This window comes from Eriocheir sinensis, chromosome 34 (assembly GCF_024679095.1).
Source record: "Eriocheir sinensis breed Jianghai 21 chromosome 34, ASM2467909v1, whole genome shotgun sequence".
Classification (NCBI taxonomy): Eukaryota; Metazoa; Arthropoda; class Malacostraca; order Decapoda; family Varunidae; genus Eriocheir; species Eriocheir sinensis.
In genome coordinates, this window is record NC_066542.1 from 10,087,781 (window position 1) to 10,112,014 (window position 24,234).

The window sequence follows — 24,234 nt, forward strand, 5'->3', positions numbered from 1 at the left end:
TTGCTGATGAATTCCAACTTATGTATACCATGCTTTGTGCCCCGCATGAGGAAGAACACCTAGGTCATACCCAGCCGTTCAGCCTTTACGGACTAGTCAAGAAAGCGTAAAAAAGACGACTTGAGGCGACCTTGGTGTCACAGGTATATGTTCCTGCCTCTCGTACCGTAAGCGAGCACAACTTCGGGCAGGTCATACTACATCAAAATCACAATAAATACATAAAAATTGCGAGTTAATGGATACTTCAAACGATGGCTCCTATTCGACATGAGCGACTGAAACACGAGTGGTACAGCCGGAAGAGGAAGAGGAAAAGGAAAAGAGGAATAGAAAGAAGAAGAGGAAGAGGAAAAAGAAGAGGAAGAGAAAGAAGAACAGGAAGAGGAAGAAGAAGAAGAGGAGGAAGAAGAGGAGGAGGAGAAAGATGAACCAGAAAAAAAAATGCATGAGAAAAATGAAGAATAAAGATGTTGAAGGACAAGTCGCAGCCGGAGGAGAGGAAGAGGAGGAGGAAGATGAGCCAGAAAAAAAAACTGCATGAGAAAAATGAAGAATAAAAATGTAAATGAACAAGTCGCAGCCGGAGGAGAGGAAGAGGAAGAAGAAGAGGAGGAGAAAGATGAACCAGAAAAAAAAAATGCATGAGTAATATGAAGAATAAAGATGTAGATGAACAAGTCGCAGTCGGAGGAGAGGAAGAGGAAGAGTGAGAGAAACTACGAAAGGAAAACTATAAAGGAGGTGCGATAAGGTGGAGCCGTGTGGACAGGAGTGAAAGGTGATTTAGCGGGGGCGGGAGACGGTGGAAATAATCTTATCGCGAGACTTTTCCTGTGTGCGTGCGTGCTGGACTAAGATGTTTACAAAAGGTAGGGTGTTATCGCGCCGCACGTGTTTGCCCTCCCACGTTTCGCGCTTTATACGTATATCGGAGACGAAAAGGTAGAAAGGAGGCGGTTAGAACGAGAAATGTTGTTACTTTGTGCACTCTAGCAACGGTGCCAGATTGTCGTACTCAGCTGATTATATTTCCCGACTTCTTACCCCTAAACTGTCTTCTGGGCTCCAATAACGAAACTCATTTACAGTTATCGTTAAAAGAGTTAGATCCTGATGTTTCTTGACAATAGTTAGGCGTCAGAAACCGGTAAATACTATGCTCTGAGTACGACAATCTGGCAACGGTGCACTGTAGGTTTGTTATAATTGCACTCTTTTATTTTTACGGTAAAGGAGGCTTCTCAAGGGCAAGAGTAAATGAGTAAAGGTCCGATAATCACTGGTTCTATAAAGAGAGTAGAAATGAGCGGCCAAAAGAGAGGTGAGTTTCAGATAGAGAGGTGTCTTGATAACCCCATATTATAACATTGCTTTATAACATTGTTCCCTCTCCGTTGCGGGCGTGTTCAAGTCACAAACACTTCACATTTCAAACCAGACTTGGAGACGTCCATCACTGTTAAGTTGAATATAAATAAATTTGTCTATTATTGTCACTAGATCACAAACCGGAAGATAAAAGCACTAGTCTGATTTGGTAAACACACACACACACACACACACACACACACACACACACACACATACAGGAGAGAGAGAGAGAGAGAGAGAGAGAGAGAGAGAGAGAGAGAGAGAGAGAGAGAGAGAGAGAGAGAGAGAGAGAGAGAGAGAGAGAGAGAGAGAGAGAGAGAGAGAAAGCACAATAGTAATTTTACCGTTATTTGATATTACAGCAATCTAAAACAAGGAGCAAGAAAATTAATGCATGACAACACACACACACACACACACACACACACACACACACACACACACACACACCTTTACATCCGTGTTTAGGGCATAACAGTAAACAGACAACATAAAAACCCAGTATCTGTAAAACGTTGAGCGGAAGAGCTATATGTTCTAATGGCCCGATAACGGCATCTTCCTTTAAATGGGCTGCTGCTGGAGGACAAAGGCCTCATAATGTACCTTTGTATGTAGTAAGTATCGACTTCCTTTGGGCACACCGCTATAGCAGTATTGATGGCGGTGATTCATCTATGTTGTAGTGATACATTCACAAAACTTTGCTGATACAACTATTTTCACGAAGCGGACAGAATCATCCCCGAGCACGCGAGGCCAATACGAGCCCCGGAAGACGGTTGCGAAAGCAATGATGTCACAATATTGGAGCTCACGCGCGCACTCCTGAATGTGTGTGTGTGTGTGTGTGTGTGTGTGTGTGTGTGTGTGTGAAATCGGTTGATAGTAACTTTCTTTTCCAGGGTGGAAGTGTGAGTGCATGTGTATGGTTCCATGTTGACCGACGGACGACGGAAGCGATAAGCTAGCTTGCGTGGCGACGTTGCTTGTCAGGGGACACAATAACTCAGATTTTCCCCTCCCCTGACTGCAGTGCTCAGGGATAAGTTAACCATTACTTCACCCAGAGCGATGACCTCCTCGCTATTGGCAGCTACATAACAGATCGTCCTCCCAGGGCGTTATCGTCTTGTTCTTTAATTATGTCTTTCCGTCGTCATATCCGGGCAGGGGGAATTCCTCCGGAGGGAGGGCCGGAGGAGGAAGAAGGCGACCCACGCTTCCTGGAGAAAGTCTCGAGTTGTCTTGCAACGTATTATGAAAAACATGGTTAATGTTATGTCTTCCTGTACTTCATTAAGACCAATGAAATTGGACTTTGAACGAGCAACAAAATCTGTCGATTCAGTCGTGGATGGCTGTGCGGCTGGGCGGGGGAGCATGGCGGGCGGAGAATACCTGGAACCCTTGGGCCGCCAAGGGAAGTATGCGTCACGTGTGTTTGTCTTACATGAGGCTGTAAGGCGTATATAATTGGCTCGGGCGTGCCCCGTTAAGTGTTAAAGAGGGAGTGATTATCCTGGCGGCCGCAGTGCCCGCAGAGCCACTCACGCCTTGACAAACCCGGCGCCAGCACGCCTCCCCGGACCAGCTGGCTGCGGTGGAAAAAAAAACTGACATCGAGGTGTGTCTTTTTACAAGCGTGTTGCTTCAGCCGTATTCATCCCTTGAATTCTGTACTCAAAAGTTTGGAAAAGAAAAGGGAAGAACACAGAGAGGTCCTGCAATCGGTTGTGTGCTGAAACCCACAGAATGGGGAGAACACTGTGTCTGCTTGTGTTGTGTGCAGTGGTGTTACGTGTGCAGTCTTGGCCAGGTGACGGGGACCTGGGTACGGATTCCGACCATGAGGAGACTAACTGGAGGACAGAAACTGGAAATACAGAGGGAGCGGCGGCTACAGATGAAGAAAGACGAGACAAGAGGCAAGACAGCAGCGAGGGAGATGCTACAAGTCTGAAGCATTTGGCGATAGAAAAGGCTTTGACAGCGAGAAAAATCCCGCCTACACATAATGGTAAAATATGGCACAGTTTATATAGTGAGTTTAGCCTAAGTCATACCAAACACTTGAATTAGCACTCAACAATACATTTTTTACGCAATATCTAGTACAGCATGTGTCTGGGATGAGAGAGAGAGAGAGAGAGAGAGAGAGAGAGAGAGAGAGAGAGAGAGAGAGAGAGAGAGAGAGAAACATAAAATCACTACACGGAACTACCTACAGTGATTAGTAAATGACGTATCGTTCTTTGTGGTCTAAACAGATCGTCGGTAAAATCTGAATTATGCGAAATCGAACTATCACAAAAAAAAAAAAAAATGGTGGTGATGGCGGCGAGGGTGATGGTCGGGGTGATGGAAAAGATTAATTGTTTTTCGTAGAGCGCAGCAACGATAAAGATGAGAAAGCTGTAATAGTAACTTATCGAAAAAGAATTTGCTGGAATCGATCTGCGTCAGACCACAAACTCTAAACATTTTGAAACGTTTTGAAATCATTAACCTCTAAACATTCTGAAATGCTTTGAAGCCATTTATTAGTTTCACTACGGAACACATAAGCCATTTCACCTTTTCCTCGTCAGATTAATTCACCTATTTTTTTTTTTTTTAGCAAGAAATGAGTTACAGAAGACCTTATGTCAATCGGCCGCATGCAAAATTCATCGTATACAACTTGAATGAAGAGACCAAACACACACACCCACACACACACACACCGAAGCGGGCAAAAAAATAATGAATGAAATAATTGCGACAATATTAGCTTCCACTAAATATACTCTCGCCGCAGCTTTCACATCTACGAAACAAAGGAATGATGAGAGAGAGAGAGAGAGAGAGAGAGAGAGAGAGAGAGAGAGAGAGAGAGAGAGAGAGAGAGAGAGAGAGAGAGAATTTGCATGACACGACATTACCAGTTATGTATTAGTAGCCTATTATTCAACTACGCATGGATACTAAACGGTGCAGGAAGGAGACACGCAATACCTACTTTACTATTAGAGCAGCAGATGAAAGGAGGAAATAAAGGTGTGTAGCTGATGCACTTTTTATTTATTTTTTTCAGGTGCGGCCATAGTAACAAATAAAAGAATAATGATAGTAGTAGTAGTAGTAGTAGTAGTAGTAGTAGTAATGTGCCGACAACGAACAAAGATTTATATACCTAATTCTCGCTCGTGTTGCAGATGTCCCTCTCCGCTGCGATGAGCTGATTACCAATGAAGAGTTTTATATACATTCGCCAGGCTATCCCGCGAACTACCCCGGAAAGTAAGTATAACAACTGCCGTGTGTCTGAGGAACAGCTCATATTCTTTGGACGGTATAGTTTTGCATGGGCGGGGTGGGGAAGGGGTGACATAAATGAAAAAATGGTATTTGTCAGAAAACAGATTATGTGAAGGACAAAGAATATGAATAGGTAGTCAGAAAATTTCCACATCGATATATGCTGAAACCAAGAAAGACAAGAGCGCAGGAGTAAAGAGCAACAACCGATAATCTTGGAGGTATCTTGTAATCCAGATATCGCATGTGAGTTATTCTTATTAAACCTGCCTATCTCCATTGCCTATCTCCTTCCTGCTTGTAATGTATATGCTCAGTACTGACTGACTCTCTCTCTCATCAGCACGTCATGCCAGTACCAGATCTTCAAGCGCCATGAGAACGTTTGCGGCGTCGTGTTCACGGTCCTGCGCCTCGACTTGGCAACACCTTACGGCGTCGCCCTGCTGGATAACTTGCTCGAGGGCGGCGGCGGGGCGGCGGGCGACGGTGAGAAGGCGGCGTGTCCCGGTGACAGCCTCATCATCAACGACGTGCTGTACTGTGGCAGATACCAGCGCGGGAAGACAGGTCAGTTTTAATGGTCAATGGTTTGCTATTTCACTAGTAACTTTTTGCCACTCAGATACTCGTGGTGGCTCGTGGGGCTTTTAAGCTTTGTGACTCTAGAAAACGAAGGGGATGCCCACGTAATTAATGGGTGAGGCAATTTGATCAATCCTGCCGGGAAGGGCTTGGGATGGAAAGGGTGGTTACGTGGAGGCTTGCTCGGAGGGACCAACAGGAGTGGAGGCGGCACGTGAGTGAAGCGACGCGCCCCTTAGTCTATGCTCTCCGTTAGTAAGCCCTATGAGTTGTTATTAGTAGCTAGAGGCTTTATGAATACGGGCCTTGGCAGTGCACTAGCCTCTTTGCTGCTCATAACGCCTCATGGTGGCTCACAAGACTTAATAGTCATCAATATACAGTTTTCCCTTCCTGTGCTTTCCAGTCGATTGGCGTTTTAAGTGTTCAAGAAGAGTTTCTCCTCTGTTTTGACCATCACTACGACACTCATCATATTCTCCCTCTAAGTCAACCCACAACGAAATCACGTTACCTGTTCACGTAAAGTCTGGACAGTTTATCTTCTATGTATCGATTTTCACCAAGACACTCATTCTCCCTCCAAGTAAATCCACAACTGAACCGCATTAACTGTTCACGTTAAGTACCGCGGCCTTGACCTCGCCCCTCTCCCCCAGCCACCTTCACCTTCACCACGAAGCCGCTCATGACGGTAGAGTTCCGCAGCAGGCCGGGGCACGGGGCCTCGGGCTTTCTGCTGCAGGGGCGACAGGTGACCACGTGCCGCCACCCCCGCAGCCTCGGCCCGCCCCTCGTCTCATCAGCGCCATGCAACAGGTGAGCACACAACCATATACAGTGCACAAAGTAATCGTTCGAGCCCTTAATGCCACGGTTAGGTGTTGGCGCAGTGTTCTTGCACTTGGTAATTCTTTCTACGGCCTTATTGAACCCTGACTCGCGTACCACCACCATCGCAGGAGGCTGATAGGGGAGAGCTTCGTGGTGCGGTCCCCGGGCTACCCACGCCAGTATTCGCATAACCTCGAGTGCCGCTACACCGTGATGCGCGCCAGCCCCGACGTGTGCGAGCTGCAGTTGGTCATGCAAGGCTTCAGTGTGGAGGACGGCAGCTGCATGTTCGACTATTTGGAGGTACAGGGCCAGCGGCTGTGTGGCTCCCTTCCTGCTGGCTTCACACGTGAGTTATTACTGTCTGTCTGTATGTATGTATGCAAAACTTGTCTGTGTCTATCTATTTGTCTGTCTCTCTCTCTGTCTCTAGTTATGATGACCGTCACAAACATTTCAGGGCACTTCGACTTCGAGGGTGACGAACTGCATATACGGTTTCGGTCTGACGAGTCCACCAAGAGGTCTGGGTTTGTGATCAGCGGGCAGCAGGTCCCGTGCTCTGAGCGTCCGGTTCAGGCCCCCCTCAGCCAGTCCCTTCCCGACAAATCAAACAACAAAACCCTTTCCACCACTCAGCCAAAGAGCATCCAAACTTCACCCACTTCACGGCCTTCAACATCCATCTCACTCTCAGGGAATCAGTCAAACGACAACATTAATTTCATCCTTTCTCTCCTGAATCGACAACCTACACAGACAACGCGAAGAGAAGGCCCTGAAGGTCGTAACATGTCCGAGGAGGATTTTACCGAGCTGGACCCCGGACTGGTGACATTTAGGGAAGCTGACGACGAACACACAAACGCCGACCAGAACATCCCCGGCTCCCCTAACTTCAACCCTTTCACAGGGTCAGGTCTTACACCAACGATTCCAACCTTACCCACTGACTTTCCGACTTTCCCAACAAATTTTCCATCCACCCCAACTAATATCCCCACCAACCCCACAGTTTTTCCCACCAACCCCACAGTTTTTCCAACCAACCCCACAGTTTTTCCAGCCAACCCCACAGTTTTTCCCACCAACCCCACAATATTCTCCACCAACCCCACGAATTTCCCGACCATCCCGACAGACTTCCCGACCACTTTTGACGTTGGTTTGACTCCCACCTTCCCCTCGGTTACACGAATTGACTGTGACCAACTTATAACGACTCCCACTGCTGAAATCCAGAGTCCCAGCTACCCGAGCGAATACCCAAACTCTACGGACTGTTCGTACACGATGGGTCGAGCAGATACGAACACTTGCTTGGTAAGTAAAATAAGAAATGAGTCCGTGTGTGCGAGTGAATGAGTTTGTTTATCATTTCAAATTGAACTTATCTGAACTGAATGCTGTTTATACTTATGAAAAGCCAACTTTATGGAGCGATTTCTTTAAGTCTGGTTTAAGTAACTTTTCCATTGTTCTTAGGGGCTATAAGCCCCTACCCACAGCAGTCAGTCTGCCCAAACTTTGATCTGAACTGGTTAGAGTGGGCCCTGCAACCCCTCCCCATAAAAAAAAAAACTAATCCTTGCTCGATACAAAATAAGTAGTGGTCGGGGTCGAGACTCCAGTCGCGACCTCGACCCAATTCTACGAGGGGGGCCCGACAACATGGCGGGCTCCCCTACTATATTTGGATAGGGTACGTGAGCCTGCCGACTATGACGGGTGCAGGGGAAAGCCTCCGGAGACCTATGGAAACTTGGGGAAGGTAAACTAGGTAACCCGAATTATATGTACTTGTCCCATGTCCCAGGGTAATGGATTTATACCCACCACAGTGACAATGACACGGAGATGAACACTGGGGCCATAGGCAGCTATAGTGTATTATGCTCCGAATTTAACTTTTGGCACCCGACAGCTCGAGGTGACCTTCGTGGATGTGGACCTGCCCTTCCTGGACCCCGTCACCAGCCAGTGTAACGCCGACTACCTGGAAGTGGGAGGCACCAAGTTTTGCGGCACATTTCAAAACCGTGTCGGTAAGTGGTGCGTCATGGGAGACTTACAAAGTTCTGTCACATACACTCAGCAGGCAGGGAACTCGAAGGCGTGTGTTTACCTCGTAAACGTTCTCTTTCATCTTTCAGTGACCATCCCCTTCACCGGTCAGACTGCCACGCTTAGCTTCCACTCAGACGCCGCGGAGAGTGGTCGCGGCTTTAAGGTTTGTCATTATTATGTTCTTGACTCTCCCATAATCCTGCTCTCACGATGGGTGCGGAGAGGTAACTCATCACCAGGTAGTACTATTTTATATACAAATAATAAGAGGAATTTTATACATTTTCAAGTGCAATTTAATACAATAATTTTAAGGAATGCAAAGTCTGTTTACAGCATTTCCTCCTCCTTATGACTTAAGCCCCTTCAAGAGGGAAGTATCGAGACGCCTCCGACCCTAAATTATAGGCTATATATACACACACACACACACACACACACACACACACACACACACATATATATATATATATATATATATATATATATATATATATATATATATATATATATATAGATATATTTACATACATATATATATATATATATATATATATATATATATATATATATATATATATATATATATATATATATATATATATATATATATATATATATATATATATATATATATATATAAACTAGTTTTCTTAATGTCAGCAGCATGTTACGGGGGTCTGTCTTTTACAGTAAAAATTTTAATAACAATAATATAATTTTAAAATGCTTATAAAACTGAGGGGGGAAGAGCGTAGCCTATATTCTTATTGTGCATCAACCCTTTTCAATCTCGTGTTCCCGTGTTACAGATAAGTGTTGCGCAGCTGAGTACCAACTGTCTCGGGCCTGTGCTGCCGCCGATCTCTCCCGGCGAGTGTGACACCACCGTGACACTGCCTCAATTCCGCCTGAACAGCCCGAGCTACCCCGTGCGCTACCCTCCCTCCACAGATTGTACCACTACAGTCCTCCGCTCATCCGCGGACATCACCAGGCAAGTTGAGGTCCAGATGTCATTTTAGTGCGCAGTTCACTGTCCTTCAGCTGAAGCTATGAAGAGCGTATTGGAGATGATTTTTATTTCCTGAGAAGATCGTTCCCTCATTCTAATGAGTCGTGTTTTTCAGTATAGTAACCCTTATACACTTTTCCCAACGGCTTGTTTCTTGTCAAGTTTCACAATATATTTTGCGTGGTGAAGTGTTACAAATAAATTTAGTAATTTTGGCTTTTTACAATTGCAATGATTGTAGCAGAGTCGAGTCAATTAGATCTTCGATGGCGAATGAAGGCAAACTCCACCTTTTTCAGTTTGTTTCTGGATTTGGTAGACTTCGAGCTTGGGACAACACTTGGGTGCACCGGCGACTATCTGGAGGTGGGCGGGGAGCGGCTGTGCGGAGTGCTCACAGGCCAGACGAGTGAGTGTTCTGCAGTCCCTAATACATAGCTTGGCTTCTACGTTCAACTGGCTACATACAACTTTTAGACTATTCATCTGCCACATTTTTATCTCATCATCATCTTTAGTTATCTTCTCAGAGTCCACTGTAGAACAAAAGGCTTTCAAAATGTTCTCCACCTCTCTAATTTTATCTCTTCCGTAGTTATGATCTTTTTCTCAGGTATTTTCAGATGAGTGCACTGCTATTTTTCGCCTTTTATTGGAAATGGTATTATCCTCGTCCTCAGGAACCGTTCCCTTCGTCGGAAATTCAGTCGTCATACGCTTTCACTCCGGCGCTGATGTGAGCATTGGAGGCCGCGGGTACAGTATCAGAGTGCTTCAGACCAATTCCTCCGTCATACCCGGTGGATGTGGCGGCTTCGTGACCACGCCCACCGCCGCCCTACAGTCACCGAACTACCCCAACTCCTACCCACCAAATTCTAATTGCCGCTACGTTGTCAACAAAGTCTCGGGTGACATATGCCAGCTTCATATAAAGGTAAAAAGTAATGAGGGAGTAAATTAATTATAGCTTCGTTGATTAAACCGGACCAACTTTCTGCTCCGCCATCAACTGTAAGTTTCTTGCTGCTTCAGAGACCATGGCAGGAAATGTAAGGAAAGGGATGAGAATCAGATGAACTTGAGGCTGGAATATGGAGGTACACACTGAGAAGAGAGCCGATATAAGCTTCCGGTCCGTCTCTGTTTCAGGTGCTGGACATGGATATCGAGTACGGCGTGGGGTGTGCTCGAGACTACCTTCAAATTGGAGTCCAGGAACGACTGTGTGGGCGGAGGATACCGGGGGAGATCCGTGAGTAGAGTTTTCCCTTCCTCTGTTTCTCCCTCCCCTCAGTCTCCTTCGTTCGTGCGTGTACCCCCCACCTGGTGATTCACCCATAACTATCTTCGGGAACGCAATGGAATGGTGACAGGAATCAAACAAAAGGCTACATTTGGCAAAGCTCAACTTTGTAATTATACCAATATCAATGCCAAAGAGTCTTTGTCAATGAAGGATGAATGTTATGAAAAATAATAAAATCACCGTTCTTGAGCATTCTAATACTACATAGGCCATTTTCAAAATATCGAAAGAAAGCTAAGTGTTGCAGCGTCAGATATGAAAATTATGATGTTATATACTTTGTATCTAGTAAAGCATTTACTTTTCTTTACCCTGTCAGGCAAGTATCACTTCACGGGCAGACAACTGAACATCCTCTTCCACTCTGATGTCTTCGGGTCAGGGCGAGGGTTCAGTATCGAGGTAACTCAAATCAGTTGTGGTCACTTCCGACCTATGTACCCCTACCGTCCGACCTATCGACCTCACCATCATTACCCTCACAGCCATCACCACCACCACCAAAACCACAGGCCCAACAAACCGCAATACAGCCATCATCGGCCATGGTGGAACACGCGACCAAAATACCCCAACCACCAGTACAGCAGCGCATACACTCAGCAGACCACCCCATGCCCGTATTTCCCTGTCTCACCCCAATGGCAAACCACCACACCTTTCCCGCCCACTACGACCTCACCTCCCACCTTCCCTCCTCCAACTCTTCCTCCCGTTACGCCTACCCCCACTATACCCACCGTCACCCCTGTCCGACTAATTCCTCGGCCAGCCCCTCAGATCAATGCCTCTTCCCTCAACATCCCCACCACCACCTCCTCCATCCTATCCTCTGTCAGCAATGTAACCAATAGAGGAGCCGACAGGGAAGCCAAGAGGACGCTGGGAGCCCCCCATAGGGACAGGCCGTGCCATCAGGTGGTCAACACGGAAGAATTTACCCTACAGAGTCCTGGCTTCCCAGCGCCATACTACGCCAACTCCCGCTGCTTTTACTCTATCGTGAGGTAAGCTTTCATCACCTCACCTCAACAGCAATACTCATTAGTTCCTCCTCTTCACATTTCTTCCTCCTCTTTCAAACCAACTGCATTTTTTTCGACTGCAATAATTTTACTACCCAGCAGCTCTCCTAAAATACCTATTGCTTACAACAGTTCCCTTGTCAAGAGCGAGATTTAAAAGCATATACTAATGTGCGCACAATCATTAATAACTGATATCAACATTGCAATTCTCGAAGATTGGCGTGAACACGGGCTTCGGAGGTTCATGGGTCCTCAACCACCGTCAAGGGCAAGATCAGCCAAGTCCGCAATAAGCTCTTTTGTGACGAAGATTAACATATGATCTAAGATGTGGGTCAGTCTGTAGGGGGTAAAGAATAATTATTGGGTAACAGCCGAATGAATACTCCGCGCCATATTCTGCGTAATGCTGGGGGGGGGGGGGAGAACTAAAGACTTACCAGGCAACAATCGGACTAGCCAACTTCTCTTCAATCACATCAAGAAATTAACTTCCCAAATGGACATCGCGTTTCCATTGTCTCGTCTAATTTCGTAATAACCTACAAAGTTCAAATTAACTATAATCATATAAGCTACATACCGTAATACGCCAACATAAGGATACATTCGGCTAAGTTATACAATCTAGCATGAAGCAATATCATAGAAATGGTAATGGCGTGAAAATAATATTCTTACTGTGTGAAGGTGCGGCGAGGCGGGGTCCAATTTCTGGCGTTCGGTAATATCCTCACGCAAGTGCTCCATCACACTCTTCCAACTTCCATTAGAACTTCAAGAGGTACGGTGAGGTGTTTAGTGTACAAATATCCACGTCAGAACGTCACCCACGACAGAAAGCCGGTACATGTCAACACCCAGACAGTGAGGGTCAGCTCGAGCAAACCCAATGGCGGCGGAACGGCTTCTGCGGCGGGCGGGGAATCAGCGGTGGGTTGGTGGCAAATGATCGTACTCAGCCTCTTATAATTGCCGATCTCCGACCCAAAATCTGTCCCCTCCACCCCCAATAACTAGATTCATTTATAGTATTCGTTGAAATGGTAATTTATTGATGTCTTTTTGCAATAATTGTCAAAAAACAACAACGGTAAATACAATGTTCTGAGTACGATAATCTCTCAAGTATACAAAGATGCTAGACTCGGTTTTAAATATAATACAGCAATGAAAATTATTCCAGCAAAATAACGAAATTCGGATTCTTTACCAATTTTCTTTATTTGGTAAGCACAGTGAATTGAATTGAATTGAAATATTTATTGTTGTAAAATACAACAAAGTAAGCGATTATAGTATGCATATAATTAAATTAATACCTTGCAATCAGCAGGTTAATTCATATCACAGAACAAACACACACACACACACAGTTGGAATAGATTCCCTCAATGCGACACCCAAAAAACTCTTCAAATGGCCAAGTCCACGACAAAATATAACTCAGCAAGAGTATGCATCCGTATATTATTTAGACCAAAATCAGGCTGGGTAATTAATCAATTGGCTTGAATGGTAATGGAGAGCCAGTTTGAATCGTCAGATGACCAGTCGACCCGACTATAAACTATCAATCAATCGATCAATAGATTTGCCATACACGCATCCATGTGGCTTTTTCATGTATCAAAAATTGTTACACGTCTATATAAATATTCACCTTTCAATAAAACTGTAAATTCCCCGAGAGACAATAATGAAGACTCTTGAAGAGGACAAAGGAGTTCACATCGCCGAGTTGGTGGTTCAGACCGTTCGAGACAGCCATGGCCAGGTACACCAACCCCAACATCTAACAGCATTTATTGATCAGTTTGTTGATGAGTGAGTACAACAATGGAGATGCCCGTGTTATAACATTTTATATTACACGGTGTACTCATAAGGAGCGTACAAAAGTTATGTAACGCCTGAGGGGAGGAGGGGCATGCTGGAGTATTGTGAGTGTGACAAGGAGAAGGGAGTTTGCAAAAATGTGGAATAGCATTTCTAGATTTTTTTCCTAGTTCTTAAGAGATGTGGAAATTAAGAAAACAGAGAACATTTTTGTCAAATTTATCAAGGATGGATGAAAATGACCAATAAAAGGGATATGTATTTTTTAATGCCTCCATAAGTTGGGTAAAAAAAAAAAATTGTAGATAGTAAGAACTCTCTCTCTCTCTCTCTCTCTCTCTCTCTCTCTCTCTCTCTCTCACACACACAAACACACACTCTTAGCAGTAATATGGGGTCTCATATTTTAGTTTTGCTGTAACCTGTTTTTGGTGTTTTGTTTCCAGGCAGAGTGGCAGTACGTGCGGAGTTGAGCTGGTGGTGGAAGAATTTGACGTAGAGAAGAGTCCGGGCTGTGCCAATGCATACCTCTTCCTGGCCAAGCAACGGTACTGTGGTTCCATCGACCAAGGCGCGCAGAGTAAGTATGACCTGGCGAATTTGACAAGACATTTGTAATTTTTCAGACAAAAATGTTGGACCAAGAGCTAACGAGTTATTTAATTGATTGCAATGCAATTTCATTTGCAAGATACGGTTCACCACTTTAGATTTTTTTTTTTTCCTTGATAACTCTGGGGCATATTTTGGAGGGGTTGCAAAATATTATTATTCCTACTTTCTGCCAACCCATTAGGATGAGTTACGATTATGACGGCAAGGTCCTTTCCTTTGCAGGTTTAGTACCATTTAGTGGAAGAGAGCCCATTGTTCTCATATTTGTCGGTGGGCAATTCAGCAGTGGCGCCGGCTTCAGAATTCGAGGACGCCAGATCCCATGTGCAAAGGCCGAGGAAACAGTCCCAAGGCTGACGGAGGCAGTGGAGCAGCAACGGCAACCTCAACTAAGTAGGGGGCAGAAATCCAGAAATAAGAGAGTAACGCTGCGGGGGACGGGGGAAACAGAAGCGGAGTGGCTGAACCTGAGGGTGGGCGGTGAGGACATGGTGTTGGACTGGGTGGGTCCGGGAGGCCGTTCGGGTGACCAGCTAACACACAGATGAGGTCAGATGAAGTGATAGGTGACAGACCTCTCTAGCTAACCAAATACATATGATTGTATCTTATTAATATAAGAAAAAAAAAGGTTTAGTTGCTGGTAGAGCTGTTCTTAATAATAATAATAATAATAATAATAATAATAATAATAATAATAAAAATAATATCAATCATAACAAAAAAATATCCATGTTCAAAGTACACTTTAGGTGACAAATATCCACCACAAAGTTGTTTTGCTTTAGTTACGCTTTGTCCCTGCTATTGTTATCGTCAATGTAAATAAAGTCCTTCATTATGTTATAAGATTGTCTTGAATTCCTATTAATGTTTCTCTCTATATTGAAAACACCATTGTCTCCACTAGCATACTACCCTACACTACCCCCACTACTGCAGCTGACACCATTACTAGCACTATGTACAACTATTTCTGCTATTGTTCATTTTGTCTGTCAGTTCATTTGTCTATCTGTATGCAACTGACATGTGTGCGTGTATAGTAGTATCACAATTAGCCATAAGAACGGTCTCCATTTTTTTATATTTTTGTCTTAGAAAGGCTACACTATTATCATATGTTTCTGCATTGCTACTCACACTCAAATCACATCATGGAAGGCCTTTTTAGTGCTGCAGCAAATATGACGCTGGTAGTAAACATTCAAGTGGTATGTTTGTCTTACAGTCTGCCAGGACCAATTTCTTGGTGAACCAGTAATTTTGTATCATGTCAGCTAACAGCGATGTCATCTCCAAGAAACAGAAAAAGGAATAAGGAAGTAAAAGTAGTAAAAAAATTCAATCTAGAAAATAACAAATCCACATCATAATAAGAAATAAAGTTCAAGTCCTCACCGAAAGACCAACAACCGGAAAGCAGAATAAACAGAGTGAGGATTTCAGTTTGCACTACAGCAGTGGAAAAATTCTTAAGAAAGATATATTTATTGATTGGTATAAATTGGTTACAAAATTCTACCAGCCTTCACCAATATAGACCACAGAATATCTTGGTACACATACAATCAGGTAATACATAATAAATATATGACTCTTTATTACTGATTGTTTCAGGCTTCATGATATATTCCCTTCTAATTCTAGATTTATAGAATTGATAATATTAACGGTAGATAATGAAACATATGCAGGTCATAAATATTTGAAATTATGACGACATTAAGAATATAAACTCACGTAAACATCTGGCATTGGTAACGTTAGGAATATTCACTAGAGAGGATATAGATAATGGCCATTAATATTAGTATTAGCACAGGCCATTACTATTACATCATTCTGGCATGGTGCAATAAATGGCTGTCAGCCCTTGAAATTATTGCTTGTTGATAATGTTCAACTTCCCACTCACTGGAGGTTTCATCCTTCCTCAAACTGTTACAACCTGGCACATCCTTCTTTTTCAACATGCTGGGTGACTGTTGATTTGAAACACTGTGCATCCTATGATACAGTCACTTTAAGGCTACAGTCCTCTGAGTTATCACTATCAGATGAGCCCTCTTCACACTCCATGTTTTCTACTGTTTTCTTTTTTGAAACCTTTTTTTGATTAGAGTTAGAATTTTGAGAAGTATCACTGACCTTTGATTTGGGTGGTGGATCGGCTTCATTGCTATTATCCTCAGGTGCATTGCCATATAAATCTCCAAACTCAAATGACCTATTCATCCACTTCTGGACAGTTGGTACAGATGGCACCGTAAATATTGTCTTCAGATATCTGTAGCCCGCTGGACTCCGCTTATAATATTCTATCATGAGTTTCATGAAGTTTCTTGAGAATCTATTGCCTGATCCAGCCCGGTTTCTCAAAAACATTTGGCTTTCCAGAAAGAGAACATGTTCTTTTGATAAAAATTTATGAGCATCTTTAATAAATTGTTGAGGTGTCCCAGGCTCACTCAGCTCAGCACATGTTTGCTGAAGAGCTGTGTATTTTTTAAGCAGCATATGATACCTGTATCTATGCTTTTTCAGAAGGCGGGCATATTTAACCTTCAGCTCTTTGTTCGCAGATTTGTATGAAGGTGTGATATGCAGCTTTTGACCTGTTGAAAAAAAAATAATGAAACTTGTAAACATCATGAAAAAAGAACAACTCAGACCTGTCTCTGATTCATAAATGAGGTGCACTGCACTTCATCCATGTTACACAAAGCCAATAAAAATATTACTGTTCTGCATGATGCAATAACAACATCATGGTGAGAAGCCTTAAAAAAATAATTGATAAATTTAATATACAAGCAAAGGTTAAAAGAGGTTAAAGTGTGGAGTGGTGGAAGAAGTGAAGTGACAGACTTTAAAGTGGTTTGGTCACATGGAGTGAATGGAGAAGGGGGAAAGATCCGTGAGAAACTTTGATCAGGCAAGGAGGGAGTGCCTGAATAGAGAGAAATGGAAACTCTTCTGCCGAGGCGATCCCCTGGTGGGAGCTCCTAGGAGCAGGCGTCGATGAGATGATGATGAGGAAAAAGGGGGAAGAGCCTGTATATCAAAAGGTATTGTTTATAGTGAAATGAGTCACAGCTATTTTCACATCACTTATGTTATTACCTTGGACTACTACTATCAATAAAGTAATGTGTCACAGTACAACACTATGGTAACAATACATGATGAAATATGAAAATCTGACATACCTGTTTGAAGTAGTGATTCAACAGGAATGGCTTTGTAGATAACACCAGGCTTCTCTGAAGAAGTGAGAGCTATGGTAGGCAACTTTTTACTATGAGAATCTGTCTGCTCTTCTTTAACAGCAGTTCCTGATGAAGGCATGGCAATCCACTGCACATTGTCTCTCTTCTGGGGCCTTGTTTTTGAAGGCTTATCTCCCACTGTATCTCCTTCTATACCTATGGTCCTGCTATCAGAGCAGTTAACTTCAGTGCTATCTTTAGAAGGCAAACCAGTGCCCTTATCTTGAGCGATTTCAAAGGACATATCTTCATCTAAGCTCACAGAACCAAGTACAGAACAGCCACCAGTTGATCTGTTCTCCTCTGGGCTTATCTGTAGATGATCTACTTCAGAGTTTGAAGATGTTATGGAGTTACTTGAAGGCTGCTTAGAATCTACAAGAGCTCTGGTTTGTGTTCTAGGCTGACTAACTGTAAAGAGAGGACCACTATTTGAGGAAGCTGTTTGATGCTGAGGGAGGTTTGTCCCTGAAGATTTGTTACCTCCTCCAAGCAGCTGAACAGTAAATTTAATGGACTGTGAATCAGATCCATTGACATCTGCACATGACACTGTAACAGGAGCTTGGAGACCCTTAATTGTTTTGAGGAGGTTACATGTCTGAGTTGAGGAATTGCTGTAGGCACACTGATCACTGCTAGATTCTGTGCTTGGCTCTTGGCCCTCACAAACAATGGATGAATCCTTCCAGACCAATGCATCTCCTTTTCTTGAACTCAAATTCTCAGAGGTATGTCCAACGAGATGCTTTGTACTTTCTGAAGAAAACTGGTTATTTGTTTCTTGTAAGGATTGAGAAGCACTTGGTTGATGAGGCACATCTGAAAGGGAAATATAAATTGACTGCAATCTGCTGAAATGTCAAGTAAAACAATTGTACTTTTCCCTATTATTCTTTGTTTCCATATTTATCTACATAAGTACATTCATACCAGCATGACCTCCACACTAACATATCATATTCTAATCCAACACTGTAGCATTACAGTGTTGCAGGAAACAAATAGTCTCACTGGATACAATACTGCCACTGAACAAAGTGGCCATATAAATATGTGTATCTATCTATCTATCCATATATAGGTAGATAAATAGATAGATAGATAGATAGATATAGATAAGCACAGTATGTATTGTTGTTACTGTTGAGTCAGATTGAAAGAATTACTTTTGTCTATTTATTTTAGTGACTGGATTAATGGTCAAAGCATTCTGTATAACATTAAAAGTGTGATACATAAATGATAGCAAAATTATTTGTTAAAGAAAGTCAACTATACAAGTTAAAAAATACCTACATTTTCGAATTGGTTGAATAAGACCCTTGGCTTGTAAGTTCTTGAGGGACTCTTTTTTCACAATCATAATAGTTCTTTTGCCGCCTTCCTTCATGTTTACAACGCGACGCTGAATAGGGCCAGAATCTGTAAATAGTATTTGAGATTAGTCAATATAATTTCCCAATATCAATAGTTTGTGAAATTATCTCCACATACTTTCAGAAAAAAAAATCATAAGATAAAAACTAAACCAAGAAGGAAAACTAACATGTCCGACAGTCATTTGGCTTGATAATTTCACTCAGCTTCGTTATCTTTGATGCTGAATTTTTCTTTTGTTCACAGTTCCCATCACGCACATTGTTTTCTGAAATAACATAACATATTTAGTATGAGATTCATTAACAAAGAATGGAGAATACTCAAGTAATAGGAAATATAGTTAACATTGGTGTCATATAATTATGACCAAATTCTATCTTTTCTCACAAGTAGTTAGAATATCGAATTCCAACAAACATAAAGAAAAAAGAATAAACTAATAAACAAAAAATACATTTCAGCCACAAAACTTACTCATGCACACTGTTGCCCCACTCACTGCCCTCTGTCTTGTTACCTTTGAATAATCTTGGTCTTTATTACTTTTATCATTATTTCAGGAATTGACTGCATAATACAGTACTGACATTTGTCAAGCACTAAGATTGATTCCATGTGCCTAACACGTGTGATCATAGTATGCATATTACCTAATATGCAGTGGTGGGCACCGCTAACCGAAAATTCAGCTTCACTAACTGGTAATCCACTAACTAAAAAGTTAGCTTCTCTTATGCTAAACCACTAAAATGATAAAGAAATTAGTGGAAGTTAACACTAACTGTTAACCGCTAACTTTTTTATGTGGATTTAGCTTCGGTTTAGTATTCTGGCTCTGAAACCCTTAACCCCCTCACTCCGGCGACGCCGACATCGGCTTCCGACGGCGTCACCGTATGGAAAGGGCTTTAGTCCTCTTCTAAACCTCTTAAGAGGAAATGGAAGAAGATTAAGAGGAATTTAGAGGAGGATTGAGAGGTTTAGAAGAGGATTAATCCTCTTCCATTTCCTCTTGACCCTTTCCATACTGTGACGCCGACGTCTGCGTCACAGATGGAAAGGGTAAAAAACAGATCTAGTGACCTGAAATTTCAATATGTTGTAGCTTAAACATAAAGCTTTCCAGAAAGGCATAGCATGCATTGTCTTCTTAGGGGTGGCACATGACGCGCAGAAAGTGCAAGACATTGGCGTTCGTCGTATCCCTTGATTTAAGGACAAAGTACGGTACTTCTCTAGGTGGGGCCATGGGTTTTGGAACTTCTGGGACTTCTGGCTGTCAGCTTGAGTGTCCTCTGCCGCACCCACAGCTGCTGCCGGCTCCCAAACAGGGTCAGCATCCTCAGGAGGAACAAAAACGTCCTCACTCGGGTCACTTTCCATGACGTCGATAACAAAAAACAAGGCGACAATAATGAATGCGACTACACGGTGACAACATTGCAGCTGAACTGAACAAAGAGCCCAACAAGCAACAACAAGAAGAGAAAAGAAAGAAGCTTCCACTTCCAGTTTATCCTAAATCTGCATATTTTACCCAAGAATTCCCGCAAATGTATGCATTTTTAATTTTTTTCCATAACTGACACTTATTTTTATTATTTTGTTTATTTCTTGTCAGGTGGAAAATATTGAATTCTTATCATTAAATCCCAGTTCAAAGAGTTGGAAATGAAAGATGCAATACCCTAAAATACCAAAAATTTTCCCTAATAATTGTCCAATTAGCCTATTTTAAGGCGTAATTTACCCAAAAGTGGAAGCCCTGGAATTACTGCGTCATGTGGCTCAACTGGTGCTGTGTCTGCCTACAACGGATAAGAACTAACCTGTATGATTTTTTTAGTGGACTTAAAGTTAGCAGAGGAGGAACTACATTTACCGGAAGCTAACTGGTCCACTAACTCTTTCCAAAGTTAGCGAAAACATTAATCAGCTAATGAAAAAGTTAGCTTCACTAATGAGCAATTAGCGGATTAGCAGAACCGTGCCCACCACTGCTATGTAAAGGGGTTCTTGCAATATTCAAGCTTTATGTCGACAAGTAGAGCCTCATGGTATGCAATTTATCATTCAAACAAAGAAACAAACAAACATCAAAAAACCTTTTTGAGAGAGAGGAGAAAGAGTGGGTGTGTGTGTCTGTGAGTGTGTGAGTGAATAAATCATTGTTTGTCCTTAACAGTTAGAATGGTGAAAGAGTTGTAATATATGTTTGATTTCCTTGGGCCCACAACATGCAAACTTGTTCCACTTTAAAATATGGGATGTCATGGATGGCAGGCAAAATAATATAATGCACTAACTAATGGTGTAGTTTTTTTCATTATTCTTTTAAAATCTTCCTACTCTAATTTTGCATGTGCTTTTATGGTTACAACATATGTCCATTTCTTTACCTGGTTGACGAGTTTTTTTAATATCGACTTGGCACTTGTCACATGAACCTTTTTTCATGCAGGGTGTGTTAGACAAGTTTTCATTAGAAAACCCGGAAGCCTTGTTTTTGTAACAGTGAGCTTCAAGCCATCTTGCAATTGCAACACTGTAGTTGTTTGACTTGGAATTCTCTGGTGAGCTTCCTGCTGGTTGAGGGCCTCCATTCTGATCTTCAGACTGTAAAGAAGTATTTATGTTTTGAGTTGCTTGAACAGTTTTAGAATGAGATCTGCTATTAGTTGTTACAGTTACGGTAATGTGGCACTGAGAGTTTTAGATCACGGGTGGCTGTGGGACATCATCCTTACTGAGCTCTGGAATTAATGAGAAAGAGGATGCTTTCTCATCCATATAAGGCTGGGTTTTATTGCCAAAAGAAGCATTAGAACAACTTATTGTCCTGAGTTTTCAGTTGATATACAGGAATCTTGATTACTATCTACAGCACTTACACTTTTCATGGTGCAGATTTTGTGTTCACTTATGGCACTCATATCAGCATCAGCATTTTTTCTTTTAAGTGGTGAAGTGGTAGAACTCTCAGAGCTGGTAAAACCATGAAAATCCCATTCTGCTGACTGGGCTTTGTGTGTCACTCTGTTTTTTTCAGCAGAGGTACTAGAGTTTACTGCAAATTCTTGAGATGTCGACTTTGCTTTAGCAGTTTTTTCAGCACAGTGACCTGAAATGAATTATTAATTAGTAAAGATTTACTATTGTGCCTCACTGCATTAGCTTCAACTTGTTTGATGTATCATATACAGCCAATTGTAGGGGATCTAAATTATCTACTGAAAAAATCTAACAGACAGCAAAACTGGAAAACTGAATGAGTCATGATGCATTTTTCAAATATGGAAACAATATATTTTAGGGCACATGCTAAACTACTCTGGTGTTACTAAGACACAACAATAATAATTAGAAGACAGTGTCAAGATCCTTAGCAAGCTTTCATTATCCCCTCTCCTCAAGAATGCCACCTGCTCACTTGATCCATCTTTTTTCTGCATTAACAGTTGCTTTTGTTTGATAATAAAGTAGTCTCATAAAAATTACATAATATCATAGTAAATGTGAGTGCAGTTTTTTCACCAGAGATAAACCAAGTTGTATCTTATGTACCAAAAAATATGGTAACTGTGGTGAATGCCAGGGAACAGACCATCAAAATGCCTCAGTGACAGAGTGGGCAAGAGTAAGATAACAAGTTTGTGCCATTCTTTATTACATGGTTCCTGTTTAACTTAGTCTGTGTCTGCTGCAGCATCAGTAAAACTCACCTGGAGAGTCTCTGAGGGGACGATATGTCAAAGAGGGTTCCAGTTCAGTGATTTTCTGCATACTGTTTTCTGTAATAGACAAGTAATGACACTGCAGCACAAAATATTGCAAAATTCATAAAAAATCAAGCATTTATTTAAATAAATTTTTAAATTAATAATTGCAACATAACAAAACCTATTGAGGGGGGCCTCTACCATCTTTCTATAATCTTAGGAAAATGACTCACAGTAGAGAGTTGCACAAAGTTTTTAAGTGAAAGGAAATTTTTTTTTGTAGAAATTCATTTCTAAAGGAAATGGTTATAGAGATGAGTAGTACAATTAGATCCATCAAAAAAGTGGCAAAGCCAGAGTGCGACGGGTCCTTCAATACTGAAATACCTGGTTTGTATTACACACAATCAAGCAATAGGTAAATATGTAGTAGTTTGTCTATACCAACTAAAAATACCATACATGCCTTCATACTTTTGTTAAAGGGTCAAAAACATGCCCTTTAATTATATAAAGGCAAATATGGTTAAAAACTAAAATAATCTAAGAAAATGTAACAATCAAACCTAACTACTGCACCCCAGACTGCAGTCTCAGCGATGCTAGCAAGGTTACGTTAGGTTAGTTTCTAACTATGCATGCCTTCATTTTGTACTTAAAGGTCATATTTTCATCCTTTAACTATGCATATGACGGCATACATGGTATTTTGAGATAGTGAGGTTAAACTATATCTTTACCCATCAAAACATCTTAATTTCATTTTATTGTTTTGCAAGATGCTTTCAGTAAGAGGTGGCATGTAGGTATGCTAATCAATCTTTGTTTGACCATTCTCGCTGATGGTCTTTGAAGAAAGGCCAAGTCGCTAAGCAGGAGAGTAAACTGGAATTTTATGTATTCATACTTCATGTACCAGTGAGGCTTCAGCAGCGGCTACTAGGGGTGCCTACTGCTCTATGGTCATTATGCCATGGATCTTGGACCTAACACGTCTCCTAATAGTTGGAGAATGAAAAATCGGCCCGTGATTGTTATTCTTGTTTGACGAGCCGCCTAGGAAGAACGGGTCATGCAGGGGCCTTCTCCAGGTTCTCCTGCTGAGGCTGCCCTGGGAAAGCATTTACACGGCTTGCCTGTCTACTCCCGCTCCTCACGGGTTATTTACTCGGCAAATAACTGACAGACTTTGCATGACAGCATCGACAAGGACCTCGATTTAGCTCATTCGCAGAGGCCACATCTTGTCTGGGGTTAAGGACGTCCCACTTACGTGCTGGCGCTGGGCCGCGGAGTCCCTCGGTGCCGCTGCCTCGCCGACCCTCACGGCGCCGCTCTGCCCCGGCACTAGATGGCGCGGATTTTACATAGAAACACATAGATATTCGCTCTATACAGGCTGCTTATCCCGAACCACATGACTTGTTGGCTTGATTATGCATTGATTTATTAATGTGGGAACTCTATAATGAATAAATCACGAGCATATGCAGGTGTAGCTACATGTGGTGGATGGCACAAGAAAGTCAATAGGGGCTTATTTCCACAACGCAATCCCTGTTCAATATTGACCCTACACACATGAGTAGACTATAAATAAAGTGAACTAATAGATTGCACATTGCGTCGAGAATACTGTAAAAAAATATTTGTGTAGGCTACCTATGCATTATATCTAAAAAGTATACGCATATATGACAATCTTCTTCTAAAACTTTATTGAAGAGAAAATACTTCTTGTTCTCAACTGTTACTGTCTTACTGAATGCTTCTAAACTCCATATCTTACTAATAAATTCGACTATTTAAGTTATTTAACTAACATAGTGACCCCTCTACCATTCTCTCCATCTCCGGTAATGCTCGGCAGCCGCGGGAGAAGGAGAACTCAACA

The 24,234-nt window shown here is 42.3% G+C and overlaps 2 protein-coding genes across 3 annotated transcripts; one reads left to right on the forward strand and one right to left on the reverse strand.

Moving 5' to 3' along the window:
* Nucleotides 1–1,845: 1,845 nt before the first annotated feature.
* Nucleotides 1,846–14,811, forward strand: LOC127007040 (uncharacterized). Of its 2 annotated transcripts, XM_050877548.1 has the most exons (15): nucleotides 1,846–3,394; nucleotides 4,572–4,656; nucleotides 5,018–5,244; nucleotides 5,919–6,078; nucleotides 6,222–6,442; nucleotides 6,554–7,416; nucleotides 8,018–8,138; nucleotides 8,247–8,323; nucleotides 8,973–9,157; nucleotides 9,475–9,584; nucleotides 9,856–10,112; nucleotides 10,328–10,430; nucleotides 10,804–11,491; nucleotides 13,798–13,931; nucleotides 14,189–14,811. In XM_050877548.1, the coding sequence occupies exons 1-15, from the start codon at nucleotides 3,130–3,132 to the stop codon at nucleotides 14,512–14,514; spliced, it is 3,822 nt and encodes a 1,273-aa protein (XP_050733505.1). In that variant the 5' UTR covers nucleotides 1,846–3,129; the 3' UTR covers nucleotides 14,515–14,811. The 2 variants fall into 2 exon arrangements, with proteins under 2 accessions (XP_050733505.1, XP_050733504.1); XM_050877547.1 differs by having other exon boundaries at nucleotides 1,854–3,394; nucleotides 6,222–7,416.
* A 150-nt stretch (nucleotides 14,812–14,961) lies between these two features.
* LOC127007042 (uncharacterized) lies at nucleotides 14,962–23,704 on the reverse strand. Its single transcript, XM_050877549.1, has 8 exons — nucleotides 23,614–23,704; nucleotides 22,344–22,412; nucleotides 21,513–21,742; nucleotides 21,021–21,237; nucleotides 18,788–18,886; nucleotides 18,538–18,663; nucleotides 17,179–18,060; nucleotides 14,962–16,584 (listed from the first exon to the last, which is right to left on the reverse strand). The coding sequence occupies exons 2-8, from the start codon at nucleotides 22,402–22,404 to the stop codon at nucleotides 15,977–15,979; spliced, it is 2,223 nt and encodes a 740-aa protein (XP_050733506.1). The 5' UTR covers nucleotides 22,405–22,412; nucleotides 23,614–23,704; the 3' UTR covers nucleotides 14,962–15,976.
* Nucleotides 23,705–24,234: the final 530 nt, after the last annotated feature.

What these genes read in the sequence shown, in the direction of transcription:
- LOC127007042 (XM_050877549.1), bottom strand. Translation starts at nt 22,404, where the DNA reads ATGCAGAAAATCACTGAACTGGAACCCTCTTTGACATATCGTCCCCTC. An exon ending in GCCAAATGACTGTCGGACAT is followed by an intron (nt 18,664 to 18,787) that starts GTTAGTTTTCCT and finishes TACTATTTACAG; the next exon opens with ATTCTGGCCCTATTCAGCGT. An exon ending in TATTCAACCAATTCGAAAAT is followed by an intron (nt 18,061 to 18,537) that starts GTAGGTATTTTT and finishes TTTCCCTTTCAG; the next exon opens with ATGTGCCTCATCAACCAAGT.
- LOC127007040 (XM_050877547.1), top strand. Translation starts at nt 3,130, where the DNA reads ATGGGGAGAACACTGTGTCTGCTTGTGTTGTGTGCAGTGGTGTTACGT. An exon ending in TCATCAGCGCCATGCAACAG is followed by an intron (nt 6,079 to 6,221) that starts GTGAGCACACAA and finishes CCACCATCGCAG; the next exon opens with GAGGCTGATAGGGGAGAGCT. An exon ending in TCATCCGCGGACATCACCAG is followed by an intron (nt 9,158 to 9,474) that starts GCAAGTTGAGGT and finishes CACCTTTTTCAG; the next exon opens with TTTGTTTCTGGATTTGGTAG.